The sequence below is a fragment of the Toxorhynchites rutilus genome, chromosome 1, assembly GCF_029784135.1.
Source record: "Toxorhynchites rutilus septentrionalis strain SRP chromosome 1, ASM2978413v1, whole genome shotgun sequence".
NCBI lineage: Eukaryota > Metazoa > Arthropoda > Insecta > Diptera > Culicidae > Toxorhynchites > Toxorhynchites rutilus.
This window is the reverse complement of record NC_073744.1, coordinates 173,713,575-173,734,288: the sequence shown is the minus strand read 5'-3', so window position 1 is coordinate 173,734,288 and position 20,714 is coordinate 173,713,575. Positions and strand designations below refer to the sequence as shown.

General features: G+C 38.7%; 1 protein-coding gene across 7 annotated transcripts in view; it reads left to right on the top strand.

The window, feature by feature from the left end:
• LOC129762457 (runt-related transcription factor 1) overlaps positions 1 to 20,714 on the top strand; it is a 167,873-nt gene that overhangs the window by 101,594 nt on the left and 45,565 nt on the right. For all 7 annotated transcript variants that reach the window (XM_055760719.1, XM_055760715.1, XM_055760714.1 and 4 more), the window contains one exon: positions 7,227 to 7,427. In XM_055760719.1, the coding sequence (XP_055616694.1) occupies positions 7,227 to 7,427 (201 nt within the window). The remainder of the gene's footprint in view (positions 1 to 7,226; positions 7,428 to 20,714) is intronic.

Here is a 20,714-nt window from a genome sequence, read left to right as displayed (position 1 = left end):
AAAATGCTTTCTTACCAAACTTGTTTTCATTCAGCTCCGCTACTTATCAGTCCATTTCCTTCAATGATCTCTTGACATAATGGCCCGAGGCTAGATACGGTCGAAAGACCACATCTTCCTTCGCGCGATACTTATCGATGAAGGCAGAACTTGCCCCGAAGAAAAGAACAGCGGCTTGGACATTCCCTTCTGGCTGATCGTTTGTCAAAAAAGAGAACCTTTTTCGAGAACTTGGCGTGGAGATGTATTTGACATCGCTAACCTCCTTGATGAGGGATATTAAGTACGTAGCCCCCTGTCATTCATTACCGTTCAGCATCAAGTGGGTCTCGTCAACCATTCCGACCATGATGTTGTGCTTTTCCGGAAAGACGTTTTTCACCAACATATTCAGCCGCTTTCTCTGGGTTATTGCCTGCTGCTCAGACACGGTCGGCTTCAACTGATGCTTCTGTGTAAAAATGTCAATTTGAACACACGACGCTCTCGACACTCTCGCCTTTCTCCAAAAGTGAGTAGATGTTGTAAATGCCGGATCGGCTATATCCGGTGGACACGAAGGGGTGGAATACACTGTTAAAAAGTCATAGTCAGAAATTGGTTTAGACGCGAATGACCCGTTGGGTTGAAGCGTCTATAATAAAAAAAAAAAAATTGTCAGAAATTGAATTTTATATTAAAAACTATTAAAAATCGACGCCTCCCCCCTCCTTCTATTTTTTTTTTGTATATTTTGATTGGAAAGTTCTTCTAATTTAACAAAATTTGACGCATAGTGGTGTCGTATTAGACTTCTGAAAATAGAGATATAAATTTTTTAAAATCTATGAAATTTCAATACTTTGTGAAATCGTCACCATTTAAGAAAATAAATATAAATAAAAGAATCTACATACGATTCAACCGTTCTCGAGATATAACCAATTTAAACTAATTAAAATCATTTTCAAACATTTCACGGCACGGTCCGGCACCACTGTCCATCAAACTTTGTTAAATTAGTAGGGCATTCCAATCGAAATATACAAAAAATATCGAAGGGGAAGTGTTTTGAGATATAACAGTTTTTAATATAAAAATTAAGAAAGATTTTTTAACAGTGTATTACAGTATTCTAAATGTTATTTTTCATAAATGACTAATTGATTTTTCTACATCGTAATTTAAATTGATCATATTATAATGAAAATTGTGATTATGGTTAGCTTTCATCATAAGTACCGAGTTCAAAAATAAATCGGAAAGGGTCGGGCTGTTCGGTGCTGTTTTTTGTATTTTTTGGCCGATTTGGCGTGGAATAGCTTTATCCCTATAATCGGAATCGGTCAGCAGACGACACTCATTTATTCTTCGTATGTACACAGAGAGAATTCTTGGAACGGTAAGCTGCCAAGATCTCATGAAAGCAATATGAAAGAGAAATCCCTGCTCCATGCACTCTCGAAGCAATGCTTCTGCTAGGCAAGGTTCATCGTGAATGCAAGCTACGTACAGCTGATGATTAGAAGTTGTTCTGACTCTCTCGCAACTGAGATATTATGACACTCGTCATGGGATTTTCAATTTTCCATTGTAATGACCGAAGTGAGTGGCTGATCCACTCTCTTGCTATAACGTTGTTTCGTGTCGTTTCTACTTTGCTCTCGTCTCCCGCTAAATGAACAGCAGACGTTTAATTGGCGCAGTTGATTCATTTATTACTAAAAAATTCGGGCGAATCTAGTCCCACCCACGATAGATACAATACGGTAGCGCGACTTATGAGAAAGGCCTTTCAGCCATCTTGGATTTTGTATGTAAACAATCTGCAATATTTTGCAATATCTTTTTTTCGCTCTTTGTGTGTGGAATTGTTTTGGTGGGAATAAGGGCATTGAAAAGTTGAAAGGTAAGTCTTTTACGGTTAAAGTTAGGTTTGTAATATACTCTATCTTATTATATGTTTCAGCTCAAGAGAATAAATCGACTTTCGATGTCGGTCGGTGATGGAGGTATTTTTCCCGCGTTTAGCAATTAGAGACGTCGGTTAATTGTTCGATTGTAAGTTTTCTGGAATTTCAAGTTTTCCTATATCTAATATTCTTTGTTTCTGTGTTCTTGGTTAACAAAAACTTAATGCCTGTTTTTGATGTGGCATAAAAAGATGATATAAAAGGATTTCTAGGAATTTCTTGGTCAGCTCATATATTATAGAAAAAAAAACTCGAAGCTGTAACGGTAAAAATAACCATAACCCACCGATTAATTTATAATCTACAGTTTACAATTCTTCCGCAAGTGCAATTATTTCACAAGTGTGTGTATGCGTGACCATTATATTTAGTGAACAACTATACGAGTGTCAAACATTTGTACTTTACTTTTGCACGTATGAATCTAACGACGAATAATATATGAATCCGTTCAATCCGGTGACAAAAGGACTCAAATCAAATAAGAATAGTCCGAAAATGATATTATGCATTATATTTAATAAATATTCCACTCCACTGACATTAATTTATACATTTCATTGAACAATATTCTAAAATAGGAAAAAAGTCACTTGTCCAAAAAAGTTACTCCTTTACGCGCGTCGGTGTCTCAGACCGAAGGTGGTGAAAAAGTGATATACGTCCCCTTCGTACCAACTTATACGATACGCTAAACGATGACGAACAACGAATGACGAAGCTAGAGAGAATCGCAATGTCGTAGTGTTGATGTTTTCTATCATGGTGTTTCGTCGAAATTCATCGGATATGCTAAATCATTTACGGTTGAAGCATAAAAATAATTCCCTGGAGGTGGAGGAGACTGGGAAGAAGAATTCAGGGTCTGCAGGGAACGCTGTAGAAATTCGCCCAGTAGACCGATCCTTTTGAAAATTTTAGACAGTAACATAAAAACTATTAAACAACTTTTGGCATTTTCTTTTTTTCATACTTCGAGCCCAAGCCCGTATGCTCGCACCTTCCTCTTTACCCCGTCCATAAGGTTCTGTACAACGTCAGGTTGTAGTTTTTTTTGAACACAAATCCATTTTCTCTTGAAGTCCGCCTCCGATTTGACAACTTTTGGGTTCTTCCGGAGGGCCTGCTTCTTAATCGCACAATATTTCTCTATTGGGCGAAGCTCCGGCGCGTTGGGCGGGTTCATTTCCTTTGGCACGAAGGTGACCCCGTTGGCTTCGTACCACTCCAACACGTCCTTTGAATAGTGACACGAAGCGAGATCCGGCCAGAAGATGGTCGGGCCCTCGTGCTGCTTCAATAGTGGTAGTAAGCGCTTCTGTAGGCACTCCTTAAGGTAAACCTGCCCGTTTACCGTGTCGGTCATCACGAAGGGGGCGCTCCGCTTTCCGCAAGAGCAGATCGCTTGCCACACCATGTACTTTTTGGCAAACTTGGATAGTTTCTGCTTGGGAATCTCCTCCGGAACGCTGAATTTGTCCTCTGCGGAGAAGAACAACAGGCCCGGCAGCTGACGAAAGTCCGCTTTGACGTAGTTTTCGTCGTCCATTACCAGGCAATGCGGCTTCGTCAGCATTTCGGTGTACAGCTTCCGGGCTCGCGTCTTCCCCACCATGTTTTGCCTTTCGTCGCGGTTAGGAGCCTTCTGAACCTTGTATGTACGCAGGGCCTCCCGCTGCTTGGTCCGCTGGACGAATGAACTTGGCAAATTCAGTTTATTGGCGACATCCCGGACCGAACTTCTCGGATCACGTCTAAACTGCTTAACTACACGCTTGTGATCTTTTTCACTGACGGAGCATTCATTTTTGCCGTTCTTCACCTTCCGGTCGATGGTTAGGTTCTCGAAGTATCATTTTAGTACTCTGCTGACCGTTGATTGGACGATTCCCAGCTTCTTACCGATGTCCCGATGTGACAACTCCGGATTCTTGAAATGAGTGCACAGGATTAATTCACGACGCTCTTTTTTGTTCGACGACATTTTTCCAAATTTACGAAAAATTGACAGTGAAGCATGGCCAACGTGATCTATACACTCTTATCTGATTAGAAGCGAAAGCTGAAGATATAATTCCTAATAATTAAATTTCTACAGCGTTTTTTCGTGATGCAATTTGATGTGACACACCCTTTAATGTGGAAATGAAACACAAACTTCGTTAGGGTGCCCATTTCCACCTTTTTCAAAAATTCATCATTCTTGAAATAATGAACCGATTCAGATGATCGACATATTATTTTAAAGGCAATTAGATAGTACTTTTTGGAAAAATATTACACTTGCTAAAAATTTTGATTTTGTTTTCGTAAATATTGATTGTATTGTGTTTTTGTTGTTTTCATGGCTTTGGACAGGAGGGTGCTATTTTTTTGAAATATTTTTTCTCGAGAGCTGAAATTTTTTTTTACATAATACAGCGCGGACTCGATTATATACAGTTTTGATTTCTTTTCACTGTATATAATCGAGTCAAAAATATTTTTTTTATTTGTTTGTTTTGCATGTATTTTTTGTTTTTTGAAAATAAAAGAAGAATTTGATTTTTGATTCATCCCATTAAAGTCAGAAAACACCTTTCTCACATGAAAAAAATAATTTATACAAATTCTCCCAGGAAGTGATAGATGTTCATATTTGATGAAAAAATCCTTCTACGCATATGTTCGAATTTCAACAATGACAGAGTTATAGAACTTTTTTTTTGTTCCGGACTCTGTTGCCTCAAACTGGCTCTACATTAAAAAGTACGCTACCGTAGACGATTCTGATTCTTTCATTTGAAAGGTGAGAAAATTTAGTACAGGATATAGTAGTGGAACAACTAAATTAGTGAATTTTGATAACATTTTGGAAGTGAAACACTTAAAAGTTAATAATTTTCAATGTATTATTATTAATTTAATCCTAAAAACTTATACTAAAATAGATTGTTTCTATCAATTAAATTGAAGTTTTTCAACCGCTTTTCAATTTGTTCTTTGACGCACAACTTCTATCTTTCTTAATTTGGCTGCAATATCGATATAAAGAATTCCTGGTGAAAATTTAAGCAAAATCTTCAAAAATCACGATTTTTACCCCACTCTACATGTAATAGCCACTTAAACTTCACCTAAACGTTACATTTCTTCATGAAGGTTAGGTTATATTTCTTCATGAAATAAGCCATATTTGAAAGATTAAAAAAAAATATTTTTTTCCAAACTGTATATAATCGAGTCCAAAATTGTATATAATCGAATCGAATCTGTTTATAATCGAGTTTGTATATAATCGAGTCCGACCTGCATATCCAAAAATCAGAGATGTGATTTTTTCGCCCTTAAGTTATTATTTTTCAAAGTCAACCGATGGTCCGAACAATAATTTTTTGCCTTTACTTCCAAAAAATGACTTTTTCAAAAATTCATAACTTTTGAACTGCTGGACCGAATCAGGTAATCGACATATAAAATTGAAGACAATGAGTCAATGGGAAAAAAGGGATTCTAGTAGCATAGGAGTATTGAACGAAGACTGAAAACGAGTTAAATTTGAAAAATCATAACTCAACAACGAAAAAAGATACATCTTTGATTTTTGGATATGTTATGTAAAAAGCTTTCAAGAAAAAATATTTAAAAAAACTATATTTAACCGAGAAAACTATGAAAGACTAACACAATCAATAATTACCGAAACAAAAATCCAAATTTTCCGCAAATGTAACTAGATCATTGGCTTTAATTTGATATGTCTTTCATCTGAATCGGTTCAGTTGTTCAAAAGCTATGATTTTCCAAAAAAAAAAAATCCAAAAAAATATTTACTTTGAAAGTGTGTTTATACTTTAGGAAATTCATAACCATAATTAAAATTATATGGTTTTGTTAAATACAGTTGAATTTTTATACTTCGAAAAAAGCGAATGGGACGAAGAATTCTCTTTTTTTTCATACATGCGCGATTATATATAGGGCGGATTGTCTATTTATGAGTAATAAGAGCTCTCTATTAAGGTAGGTCTTTGAACCGTCTCCTCTCTAACTTCTTAGTTCATTTTGGAATAGCGATGCAACAATTAATATTTATTTTATAAATCGTACTGCCCTTCGACAAATAGGAGCATCCAAGATCCCATCAGGTCACTGCTCCAAGTTTCTATCTAACTGCACTGCACTGCAGATCACAACACAAAAAAAAAAATCATCAAATCTCCTTATCGCAATTCCCACTCGGTAATCCATTCTTCTCTCCGCCGAACGAACCAGCCAAGTATCTCCCATTGTCACATCACCCAACATCCTTCGGAATGTCCTGGCGCTGACAACGTGCCTCTGCCTGGTGGGGGACCAAAAAACACGACGGAAAGAAGCGGACCGATTGTGTTGTCTAGTCATCGGGGCCAGTTAGGCGGAAAGCGTAACGAATCGTATTAAAATTGATGCCTTGGAGCGATGCCGCGATGATTTTTTTTCTCGCTGCCACTATTGTGAGCCGATCTTCCGGTCGATTTTCACCACCACCGCACCGTTGGCTTCCGGCTTCGCTTCCACGCTCCCGCCTCGCAGGAGGTCACCACGCGCTCGCGTTTCCTTGTTCATGTTGTTGTTGACGTTTTATTCGTCCCCTGCCCCGCTCCCTAGTCTTCATTTATTTATTGCGTTTATTATTCCGTTCAGCTTCGGCATCGTCAATAAGTTAAGCTTATACTAATTCAATTTGGTTTGTTTTTTTTCTCTTGTTGTTGTTGGTTCGCTCTTCCCGGGTATCCTGTGTGCTGTCGTCACCGGAATTGCCTCCTTGCGCTTCTTATGGTGTGTTTTCCAATCACTCCTTTCCCATTGTTTTCGTGAGCTGTTTTATATGAGAGAAAAAAAAAATGTTTCGCTCGCTCCGTTCGACAATTTTCCCGATATGCCGCAGCAGCCGCCACCGCCGCGGGGGACGATATTGGTTTAACAGCATCGAAAATCACTGGAAATTGGGATCAATGGCATCGTATGCGGGAGTAATCTTGTTAGCGCGAATGTTCACTGCTTGTTGAAAATTAAAAATAAAAGCGGGAAGCGAGGCGAGGGTGGCAGCAGGCAGCGTCATAAAAAGTGATAAACCTCGCGCTCCGAGGAGGGAGCTCTCGCGGAGGAATTTTAATCGATTCGCTAGCGAGAGAAAATAGGGCCAATACTGGAGCCGGGTGGGGGGGGAACGCGGAAGAAGTTTGTTTTACGGTTTTTTATGACTGACACCATTGTCTTCTAATGAGATTTTTCGTGTTTTCTTCGTTCCAGGCAAGAGCTTCACGCTGACGATAATGATATCGACGGTTCCGATCCAGATAGCGACATACACGAAGGCGATCAAAGTGACGGTGGATGGACCGCGGGAACCACGCTCCAAAATCCGGCACCAGGGCTTCCATCCGTTCGCTTTCGGGCCACAGCGGTTCGGACCGGATCCGCTAATGGGAACGCTGCCCTTCAAGTTGCCAGGTAACGAACTCCTACAACCCCTCCCCACAACCAACCCGGTGTCGGTGTCGATAAAGACATCGCAGCAAATGTGAAAGATTATCTGGGATTATGCGCCGCTCCCCAGAATACACCAGAGCAACACTAATAGCAGCTAAACGAAAAAGTTTTTCCCCCTTCGCGAACTCGCTCACCGACTCTTGAAGAGTTTGTACAAATTGAGGCACCAAATTGTAAAACGTTTTGACGGGATTTCTGGAGGAACAGACGGAGACCGGCTCTTCTTGGGTTTCCGGCTTCCCTGTCTTTTTGCGCCGAGGGAAAGATTCAGGGGCTTAGCGAGGAGCTAATGCTGCGAACATATTTCAAGAAATAAACACCGTCATTTATTTCAATTTTCACTCTGTCCTAAAGGATTGTGATTAATGTTACATTTTTCGGGTGCCACCCCTCCTCTTCCTCCTCATCCTCCACCGAAGGGAGCGCGGGATTTTCACGGCTTGCGGTGCTAACGAGCCGTCACCAAGCAACACGCAGCATCCCCCGACCACCTTCCGAATTGGTGCTGCTGAAGGGTTGGGAGAAAACAAGCGAACGACTTTAAGAAAAAGCCAGTTTTGAGTTTTCTCTGTATGCGAATTGTTGTTAAAGTCGGCCCAACAATAACAACAGGGACAAGAACAGCAAGTTCCCCGCGGGGAATGGCACACGCGGTGATATCGATTATACTTTAGATGTTATATTACGCGGCACAGGGGAGTTTTTCCTGCCTCCTGCCTTAGCACCGGCCGGGAGAGCATCGGGGAATAATAATTATTTTTCGCGCGAGTTGAAGGGTGAAAGACAAAACCAATGCCAGGGCGCCCCGAGGGGGTATGCAGAGTGCGGGCGCCGGCTTGGCATCCGAGGAATCTACACAAGGAGCGAAATTAAAACACTTCATTGTCTTTCGGCGGGAAAAAACGGGCTGCTAAATGACGCGACACCACCGGAAGGAAGAGAGCGTTTCTAGACGGGATGTGTATCACTCGTTAAATGAAACGGGTTCGGGTGCGCGATACGAAGTGGGTCTTCACGGCATTGTGGGGGTTAAATTGTTTCGACTTGAATAGTGCATTGAACGGAGCAGAGAGAAAAGCGAAACATTAAGAATCCATTTCCGTGAATGAGGCACTGACAACAGTTGTTCAAGTTCGATGATTCACGCAGTAAGTGCGATGCCTAAATGCAGTGGATTCTGAACTCAGCTTTTGAATCAGGCCTATTGATAACAGGGGATACAACAAACAAATTTAACACATGCCATGCATTTAGGTTCTTTGAAGATTGAACATTATTTTGGATATTTTTTGCAACGTACGAGTATTACAGGTTGGACTCGATTATCCGGCGTATTGATTTTTTTTTTCACTCCGGATAATCGAGTCATAAAATAAAATAAGTAAAAAAACCTTTTTAAATTAAACGGTTTAATTGTGATTAAACATAATAATGTACTAAAAGCTAGAAAATAATTAAGCAAGTAGCAGTTAGCAGTTATCACACCTCTCCTTCATTAGTCTAGGGCATTTATAAGACTAAAATAAAATCGAGGGACATATCATGAAGTCGCTAATTGCGGATAATGCCCTAGACTAATGAAGGAGAAGGTGTAATAACTGTTAACTGCTACTTGTCTAATTATTTTCTAGCTTTTAGTACATTATTATGTTTAATCGCAAATAAACCGTTTAACTTAAAAAGGTTTTTTACTCATTTTCTTTTATAATTTTTAGTACATTATCTGTTTCATTAGAATAATTTCTCTACAATAAAACCATTGTACTGTATTCTATCAGTCAAATTATTTCATTTGCTACCGATATTGAGTGAATTGCAGAAAATACATAGTGTGTTCTCCAAGTCAAGTTCGTTCGATTGATAGACATATCTCTCACAATTACACCTTTTGAGATGATATGGAATCAGCTATTTTATAGAGGCGGCCAAATTGGATTTTTCAAGATAAACAGTTTTAAAATGACAGAAGAGAAAAAGGTGTTTTATAAATTTAGTCAGTTTCCCATTGGTCAAATTTCTATTAATATGGGACAACCATACAGACATACAAACATACATACAAACAGTTCAAGCTAAATAAAACCGCTTCATGAAGTAATTTGCTATTTTGTGATTGCGACCATCTTGGATTTGGTTTTTGCATGATCTGCTGTGACCTTCTAGTCAAGCCCTTTCATTTGATACCCATATTAATGAAGTTTTGAGAAAACATACAGTCCGCCATTTTGTAGTGGCAGCCATCTTGGGTTTGTATTTTTCATAAATAACCGTATTCTACTAGTCATGCTCTTTCATTTGATACCCATATTGATGGGGTTGTGAAAAAAAATGTATATGGCGCCATCTTGTAGTGGCGGCTATTTTGGATTTTATTTTTCATAAATAACTGTGTTCTACTAGTCAAGCCCTTTCATTTGATACCCATATTGATGGGGTTCTGAGAAATTATGAAACCCGCCTTTTTGTAGTGGCCGCCATCTTGGATTTGCATTTTTCTCAATAACTGTATTCTACTAGTCTAGCCCTTTCATCTGATACGCATATTAGCTATTCAATATGGAATTAATATACAAATTATTCAAAATTTCCGAAAATCAAAAATAAAATGCTCCGGATAATCGAGTCTCTTGTTAATCGAGTCCGACCTGTACTTCAATTTAGTCGCAGATATACATAATCATAATAGGTTGTTACTCATACGTAATGCGCCAATCTGGGTAATGAAATTATTGAATTTATTTGATAATGATGAATAGATTTTCAGGAGTGCACTTCCTAAGCTCATCCTTCCACTATGTTTTAATTGCTACATCCTAAAAATGATTGTCGTTATTGCTTAACCCTTTCTAACGCCATGGGAACTAGGCACGGAATCGGCTCAAACTTCAGACAACATTATCCTTACATGAGGAAGAACACATTTTTATCTTTGATAAAAAATAAACTATTGAAATAGTTTTAAAATTGGTGGCACTGCTCGTTAACCTCAAAAACACTGTTTGCCGCTGCCTTGTAAGCTCACCTTTTTAAACCTTTAGTTATGGTTTTGACACCGGGACTACGTCTAACCGGAATATATTGGGGGTAAAATGAAAACCTAAACACAGAACATGCTTGAGCTTAAGCTTGAGCTTGGGTAGACTGTACAATTCGTAGTTGCTCTCCGTGATTGACCTGAACCAACCAAATTGCACAAAGAACACACAGAATGACGCTTGGGACTAGCAAATCATTCTCGTTGTGCAATTTTCGGTGATTCGAGCTTTAAATGGTCAATAACGACGCCGGCCACGTCCTTACAGTCACCAGGGGAAGGGAAGGAATGTTAGTATGATATTCGCCGCCCGAAGGCCAGAAGGGTCGCCTCTATAGCGTGGTTCCCTAGCGTTTATCATGGGAGGGACAATTGTTAATAGGGAGGGTAAAAATCAGGATTCACTGAGGTAAGTGATGTGATTTCCTAAACACGAATTATTGAACACTCGACGAAACGAAAATCCGAATATCTCATGTGTCACTACTGCGTAGATTATCTTTAGGTATCCTGAAAAGGAAAACCTGTAAAATTTATTGCGGCATCTGAATATTCTATTATTTATAGCACGTATTTTTATATAAATCCAATCGTGATGGAGGTGTGTTAACTGTGGGAATCTTCAGAAGGTAACCGAGAGAACTCCTCTAAAACCAATTAATTCGGCGATATATTCTGTTAATCATCGTGCGTACTCTTTATAGAATTAAAAAAAAAATAAAGAAATAAATTAAAGAATTAACGGGCACGCACGGTTTCTTCGTAGCAGGAACTTCTTGTCTAATTTATCCAATGAAAATAATTCAATTCGCAAAATTGTTGTTTGATGCAAAAAATCTAGCACACCTATGGTGAATTCTACACCACTTTGGTTACTACTAATATACACCAGTTTCGCGCAACGCAAATATGCACGCACACCAGCGTCGCACTCACGCTCGAGATACGAAAGACAGTAACCTACACACTCGATTAGCAGCACATACTGCTGTGGTGATAGTAACACAACTTAAATCACACGATGCGCTATTGGCACTCACACACATTTTGCACATTAACATATTTCAATAATGGTGAACTTATCATACTGAGCAACTATGCGCATGAAAACAATCAATCTGATATGCTTTTTCTCATAACACTGATGATGTGTGCTAGGCTTTATTTCTTTCCCCCCTACACACACAACGATGAAAACACATCCCCACACGAAAGCGAGCGGTTAACGAATGCGGGAATATTGAAATCAACCGAACGAACTGTACCAAAATGTCACTGAAGAAACTATCACCGGACATTACAATTAGCTTTATCAGAACAATATCCTTCGCATTGAGGTTTCTCGGTCCATAATGCACACTTTCTCATTGAATGGATATGATTTTTATCACCGAAACAACAGAAAAACATGAATACTCGAAACGAAAACAAACCGCACGTCTAGTCAACACAAACGCAGCGATCATGTAGCTCTGAGGGCGTATAGTGATTATCATACCACTTCTTTCAGTCGGAGAAGAATTATTAACGCTCAAAGGAGGAATCGATTCCTCCTCGGGAATACCCAGCGTAAATAATACTCCCTCTCCAACCCTCAACAATTGAAATTATCGGGCGATAGTGAGCATTCAATGGCTAGGTTAGGTTAGTGTATTAAAGAGATTTCAAAGTTTTTCAGTACACTCGTCCCTAGCCTTGAAAAGACCCTTGGATCATTCGATAATAGAACTGCTGCTTTTACCAAAAACTGCGATTCCGTTCGGTCCGGTGGCAGAAAAGAAATGGGATTAGGAGAGAAGAGCATAGTGCTTGGCGAGCTAGTGAGACCATTCTTATGTCGCTTCGCAATCACAACTAAATGGATTTCCTCCAGTTCTTCTTCTTCTTCTACTTGAATTATAGAGAACTTTCGAGTTCATTCGTCTCTAGCCCTGAGAAGGGCCTGAGTCGTCTGGGATATGTTGTGGGTGTAGAAACGGCTTCTGGCCAATTCACTTCTTTTAGCTGAATTACTAACACTCAAAGCGAAATCGATTTCTTCTCCAACATACCCACAATTCGTCAATAAATGACATTAAAACTCCTGCTTTCATCAAACAATAAGGTTTCTTTGATATGGTGGAATATTCTCTACACCATATCATACATTTCAATTTCTCCGCTATCAAATCCATGGCCAAAGTCACCATTTGTAAACAATTTGTGTCAAATTGGCATCCACACTTCGTTCGCTAAACGCTCCGTTCGGTCCGGCTACAAAAAAGAAATGGAATTGGGAGAGAAAACCAGAATGCATAGCCGTGCGAGCGTCACCTTCTTTATCTCATATTGCAATAACAACTAAGTAGTTTGCGTTGTTCTTCTTGTTTGGTTATAGAGACCTTTTTTTCCCCATTTGTTTATTTTAGGCTCATTAGCATTTTAGCTGTAACAGAGCCGAATTTGAATCGTGTACATGTCACATGTTTATCATATCTATAAATAGCACATTACACAGGTACCATTGTTCGACGTAAGAGTATTCAAACATCTTCAGCTTCATTACTCAAAATAGTTATTTCGACATATGTTGTGTTATATACCATTAGACAGGAAATTTATCCAACATTTCGTTTGCTCAAAACATGAACAGTGAATATAGTACAAAAAGTTAACAATTTGACGATTAAAATGGGTGTGTTTTTTTGACGTGGGACTACGTCTAACCGGAATATATGGAGGGTAAAATGAAAACCTAAACACAGAACATGCAGGAAAAAATGAAAGATTTCGAATGCTTATAGCTCGAACATTTCGTACTGGATAGGAGAGATGTTTGCATCACTTGATAGGGAATATTTCTACGCATCTATCGCAACTAACAAAATGTTGTTTTTCATTAGATAAACAATTGAATAACTGTAAAATATTAGGCGTTATCTAAACGCCCTAACTGCATCGTTTTGATTGGCCCGATTTACGGTTTCCCTAACACAGCCATCAAAACCAAGCAGCCTTGGGGAAATCGGCATTGCAAATACATGAAAGTAGGGGGACTTTTGTTCTCATCGAAAAATGTTCCCTAACACAGACTTTAAAACCAAGCAGCGAAATCGGCATTGCAAGCACACGAAAGAGCCTAGAGGCGAGTGAACTGAAAAGTTTAAACCCTCTTAAAGCCAAAAAGAAGAAAAAGAACACACGAAAGTAGGGGGAGCTTTTGTTCCCACCGAAATGTGTTCCCTAATAGAGATTTCTAAACCAAGGTGCCTGGAGAAATCGGTATTTCAAATTCATGCAAGTCGGGGGTATTTTTGTTCCGACTGGAATGTGTTTCCCTAACACAGACTTCAAATCCATGAAGCGTGGGGAAATCGGCATTGCGAATTCATACAAATCGGAGGTATTTTTGTTCCGATTGAAATGTGTTTCCCTAACACAGACTTCAAAACCGAGGTTTCTGGGGAAATCGGCTCTGCAAATAAATGCAAACTGCGAGTACTTTTGTCCTCGCTTGCCTTTGTGCAGAGTGGAATATGTCTGTCCTAACATGATCTTCTAAACTTAGGAACCTGGGAAAATCGTGCAGACACTAGAAGCGAATGAACTTCCCAGTTTCAAGCAAATTCGAGATTCGAGAAGTATGTACACTTTTGTGATGTAAACTTCAGAGGGAAATGTAAAATAAAATAATCGTTTGATAATTTTTTTTTGTCTTTATTGGAAAGATTTTCAGCCTTAGGCTGGTTCATCAAACGTTTGATAATTCTTCCGTACATATATTTTGTTCTAGTCATCATACCAAACGTAAAAGGTCCGTCATTAAATTTACTTGTAACGAAGAACAATCAATCACAATAAATGAATTGACTTTACACGGCATTTGTTCATTTTTTTCACTCACAGAGCAAATATATTGAACTCAATTGAATTTGGAAACTGTTTCATTCAATCAAGAATTTAATCAATACAAACGAATGATTGCTCAGCTAAGGTAGTTCCACGTGAACCTTGCGGTTATATCATAGATATAACCCACTAATTTTGTCGATTGCACTACCATTCGCTTTCCTCCCCGACGCAACGAGGAATCTCTCTGTCTAAATTCGGGCGTTAGCTCACAATGTGAGTTGATGGGTATAATGAATTATTATTTATTTACCGATAATAGGTATTTATCAGTTATGGTATTGTATGTTGCCCAATCAATTCGCGCTCAATTCACGTTTTTATCGTGTAGGTCTTGCTACCAACAACTTATGTAATTGTGGTCCAGGATGTCGTAATATCCAGCTTGTTGTTTGGTTATGTAAAAAAATGCAATTAATCAATTTAACTGGCTGCTGATTTAGGAGATCGAAGGGTAGACTCACGCGTATCAGATTATGATAGCTTGATTAGTCGTGATTTTAATATTATGTTCCCAAAATACGTCTTCCTTAGAAGCCCGCTTCACTTCCTCGAATGCACTTGCCCATTCTCCTTTCCATTTCCTATACATAAGCAGAACTTAGCACCCAATGAGATCAGTCCACTACAGCAGCTACACGAACTTCACAAGAGAGCACTCATGGCCATAGAATACTCAATGTGCATCACCGGACTATAAAGTTATTACAAACAATATCCCTGACAACGTGGCGACGAAGGAGAAAATGCTATTTTTATCCATATTATATTTCTATATATTATATATTTCTATATATTTCTATATATCTATATAGTCATATATTTATTTGACTCAGGCTTATATTAATGTAGATCTTAACTATTTAGACTCGTGTTTAAAAATGATACATGATGACTCTTTGTTTTCTTCTGTATAATTGAATAAACAGAAGAAAAGAGTAGGAATAGCTTTAATGGTATTTGTGTGTTCATTTTTGTACCGAATGTGATTCGGGATTCTACCACGTTATCTCATCTAACCCGTTGAAGGATACAAGTTCATACAGGAAACGGTTTTTTCATTTGATGTGTCAAAAAAGAAAAAAATACAGATTTTGAACAATGAAAAATCTCAATTCAAATGCAATCACTACACACAATCACAGTCCTATGTCAAGATCCCGTCCGTGCCCCTAGGCTCAGACCCATCAACTTTTTGTTTTTGAATTTCGATGTGTTTCAAAACATTATTCTAGGTAATAAAAAGTAAATTGCTGTTAATGTTTTTTCTCGTTCCACACCGGTTGTATTGGCGCCGTTGCCGCCGTGTTTTTGGGTGCGTCGGAGAAGTATTGTTGCTAAGCGATACTTCAATATTCAATAAGTTCAGTGTTTTAGTGTCGCTCTAGACAGCAAGCAGCCAACAGTACATTGTCATGCTGAGAGTTAGTTTGGCAATCTTCTCAAATTAGATTTTCATTGCTTAGCGAATCGTTTACTCCACACACTCAGTGGAAGCGTTCATTCATCGGCCCTAGTCTGTTCAACCAAATATTTGTACTAAAATATTTTATTCTTCAATTTCCACGATGTTTTTGTTCGCTGACAATAATTTCGTAGTCAATGTGGTCGTGTCATGAACACCACCCTTATAGTTTTTTCGCTCTGCAACATCGCTCCTTCTAATTTTCCTGACTACATAGATTTTTACCATCCACCGTTTTCATTTTGTACACTATTAGCTTTATGTATCTGGCGTCAATTTCTAACAGTCGACAATTCTCGCGGAGGAAATTGAGCGCAAGACACGAGACAATCCACTCGCAATCAAACTTCCAGCCATCGACGATGGCAATTTAATGTCTTCCTTAATGTGTGACACTTGAATAATTTAGCTAAGCGTTTTCCGCCGAAAACACGTCGTCTCCACGCCCATTCATAAACACCACATACACACAAACACACGCGCGCATACGAAATACTGCTGCTGCTGCTGCTGCTAGCTGTTGATAAATGTGTCATTAGATGGCACTTCCTGACGCGTGAATAAATTGCTCATTTCCTATACTTTGAAATACATTATCGCTCATTATCATTCATCTTTCGACTGACGGAGGCGGAGAGGCGACTCCTATTCTGGAGAGCATCTTGAAGGTCGCTTTTCATCAGACTCAACCCTTGCGTGGCTGGGATGCTGGATACTTTACCGGCAGGATATGCAGCAGGAGTGCGCCGCTACCGTTTCGCTACTGAGGGTGATGATAATTTATTCAATTATAATTACTCATATATGATAAGTGATGACGAGTGGCGGAAAATGCCTGCGAAAGAGTGATAATTATGTGAGAACATATGTCTTACGCCCGGGCCCCGGAATGCCGCTTTTAGTTCGATGACAGATGTGATGAGGGTTGGCTAACAATTAGGGAGACAAGATTCTGCTGGAGCAGGGTGGGGGAATAGAATGATTTTCAGACGCAGAGTGTGATCTACATTCCTCAGCGCTATTTACAGCTCCAATTGAACGCCACCAAAATAGCTCAGTTCATTTTAAATTCTCGAATTTTAGGTGTAATATCCCCCCCTCCGTCATTTGACTCCCTTGGGAGCCATATGTGTACCGAGCAAACAGCTTAAATTCAATCTTGTCTCCGAGTTCGTGTCAATACAAGCACTTAATCAAAAATTTTGAAATTCCATCCCCTTCGTTCCAGTATGTATCCCCGTGCTAACACTGGATTCGATGTCACAAGGGATGAACGGGAGGAGAATACGAAGTGTTTCTTCTTAACCAAGCGCTACGAAATTCCTCCCCCACCGCGCTTCCTTCGCATGCGACGCAAGGACACGTATCCCCTCGCTTTGATCACATATTTCAAATCAATTTACAATCTATTATGAATATGAAATTGGTACACACAAAAAAATAACGTGTGTCTGAACATCGGTGGCTGGTACCCTTCTTCGTGTTTCGCGTTTTTGTGCACACATGTTACGACACAGTTTACGCACGGTGCTCCCACGTCTCCCACGCGTAGGAAGCTAAAGGTTAATTCCGCTTCCGCTAGTCGAGTGCGTGTGAGATTCCGGATCACTGGTTTGGCGAGCGGGGGTGCGAGACGTGTGAATGTTTGGTGGAACACGTTTTTCCGCCCGGTAGACTGCACGTACCGGAACTGGTATTGACACAAGGTTCGAGCAAGCAAATCGGAATTAGGGGCTGAACAAGCCCGAGGTGTGTGTATTATAATTTACAATTTGAATTCCATTATGTTCCAATTGGGGAATTGTTTGTGCATGAGAACCTGGGTTGCGTTCTCAAGGAAGGTGCCGTTGCGAGAAGGGGCGGTACAGTTTCAATTGGTATCCAGTTTGTATGACACACGTGTGTCAACAAGTGAAACCCTCGAAATGCCAATCAACCGTGCCTCATTCAATTGAATGAGGGAAGGAACAATTTGTTTTAGTTTTATTATATGTTTTTGATATCTGCTCTAAATTATATGTTCAGCAAACGTAAATTAACTGGAGACCTAATATCTGTTCTTTTTTTTTCATCCAATTTTTTTTTTAAATTAGGCTCATTAGCACTTCTGCTGTAACAGAGCGTAATTTATTCGTGTACATTTTTTTTGCATCATCCCATTTTTATATACAGCCATCCCATGCCAAACCGATATAGTGGTTCTCAGATTTTCGTCAAAAGTGGTAATTCTGTTCTATATCGCAAAACATTAGACCCGTATTTTTTCATTTTTTCATAAGGGTGCTCATTTCTGTTTTAGGGTGGTCAAAAAAAAATTTGTTTTTCCATTTTTTTCCAAAAATATTTTTTTTTGAAAATGTATAACTTTTGAATCACTGAACCGATTTTGATGATCGATGAATCAAATTGAAGCCAGCTGGCCTTTTATAAAAATACTAGCTGTACCCTGCCACGCTTTGCTGTGGCACATTGTGGTTGCATGGCTGAGTTGAATTTTTTATTTTTTTATGTTGTAACAACAATCCTAGTTGTGTTTGGTTGTTTTGGTTATATTGTTATTTGGTATATTGTATCATAGTTTGAGCTCAATCGGTTCCGTACTTTTCGAGTTTTTAACGCGTACACAAACGAACAGAACTTTTATATATATATATATATATATATATATATATATATATATATATATATATATATGAGGGAAATCAATAAATTTTAAATCACTTCGAAACACAATTTCAGTTCATGATATTGACAAACACGTGGAAAAAAGATGTTTCCTTCACATAGAACACATACTAATTACTGAATAGTCAATTTTCATTAGAAGCTCAATTTCAGAAACGCACTCCGGTCATATATAAAATATTTTTTCTTCCAATTTTCCAATTTTTTGTATGCTGTAACAACACGTCTCGAAGTGAATTGTATATTGTGTACAACTTTGAGCTCAATCGGTTCCGTACTTTTCGAGTTTTTTACGCGTACACAAACGAACAGAACATTTATATATATATATAGAGATGTTGAACTTGCCAAAAAATGGGTTTTATTTTCGTAATTATTAATTGTAGTCGTTTTTTATTGTTTTCATGGCCTTGGATTAGAGGGCGCTCTATTTTTTATATTTTTTTCTTGAAAGCTGAGGTTTTTTTTACGTAACATATCTTGATATCAGAGCTGCTACTTTTGTTTTGTTTTTGAGTTATGATTATTCAAAATTAACAAAATAGATGGTTCGAAAAAACCTTCCACTACAAAAATTCATAACTTTTGAACTACTGGACCGATTCATATGATCGACATATCAAATTGAAGCTTGTTAGTATTCTTTGATAAATTTTTACTTTTGCGAAAAATTTGGATTTTCTTTTGACGTAGAACTACGTCTTTCATTAAGGGTGCCAAATCAGAAAACCGGTCACGTTTTTATGAAATAAAGTTAACGTTAATAACTATTTTTGCCGCGAATGGATTTTAGCGATTTACATACCAAACGAATCGGAAATTACCTAAGATTTGTTTGATATGCTATACATTATAATCCCATAGTCTGTACATGGTTTAAATTAATGAAAATTGGAAGCATTCCCATATCCTCATACATTTGTTCTGTCCATTGGTGTGCCTTCCCGAACAGAGCTGTCAATAACGAGCAACTCATCAACGAGCAACGAAGGGGAAATCGTAAGATGTAAAGTCTCCGTTAACAAAGGAAAAGAAGAAGAACGAAGGGGAATATTTGCCTAGAGTATAAACCGTGGATCTCGCTGAGGCAAATTTTCATTTTTCGTGAGGGAATCGACTGAACAACATCGTTGCTGGGTTAGATGGACGGCGAGGGATCGGATGCCCTTCTCAAGGCAATGGGAGTGGAGGAGTAATATTATGGATAAAGTAAGGTTTTCCAAGGGCCTTTTTGAAGGTCACAGACGAATGAACTGAAGAAGTTTAAAGTATCAAGCAAGGAAGGAAGGCAAACTTTCAGTATCGTTCTGTATTCAAAGCAATGAATATCGCTTGTTCTTCCTTGTTTTGAGTCCTCACATGTCTTCGTTTCGGATCGAGCTGTGGACACGACCAAATTACTTACTCGCTGATGTCTCTGGCATTGCAATCATTGCATCAAACTGACGCCATTGCATTAATGTTTTGAGTTACACAATTGTGTGGGGAATCATCAAGCTAGGCTATCGTCAGCTCACCAAGAAAATAAATGTTCTGGAATTTTATCAGTGATTTGGTTTCGCATGACGGTAGGAAAACTCTCTCCACAAAGGATGATAGCTAAGCTGATCTAGACTGGCAATATTAACAGAAAGTGCTTCTGTTGAGAAGAGCGCAAAACGGAGATAAGTGTGTGTATATTTAGTTGCTTCAAGCCATCGCATATGGATATTTGTGTGCGTACGTGCTTGCTTCATAAGCTGTGCGTAAAAATAGTGCATCTTCCCTACGCTGAAACCCCATTTGTATCTGCTCCTGTGTGCATTGGCCCTGTAACGATGCAACAATCGCCTATTTCTATACTATGATTGATGATTGTTTGGTGTTGCATATTATGCAGTCGTAATGATAAATATAAACAAGAAGGGGAGATAGCGGGAGGGAAATATTTACGCTAGGGTATTGATAAGGATATTCCAAATATTCAGCATTTTTCCAAGCAGTTAACATTGTTTGTTTTCTGTCATCAATGCATTGAACTGACGCTATGGTGAAGCAGGTGTTAAAGTTGTACACTAAAATATTATCTGGGGAATACCAAGTTATTCAATAAGTTATATTGAGTTATTAATTTATTTGGGCTCGCGTGCCAGTCGCAAAACTGCTTCCAACTAGGATTGTATTCGCGCTAATATTT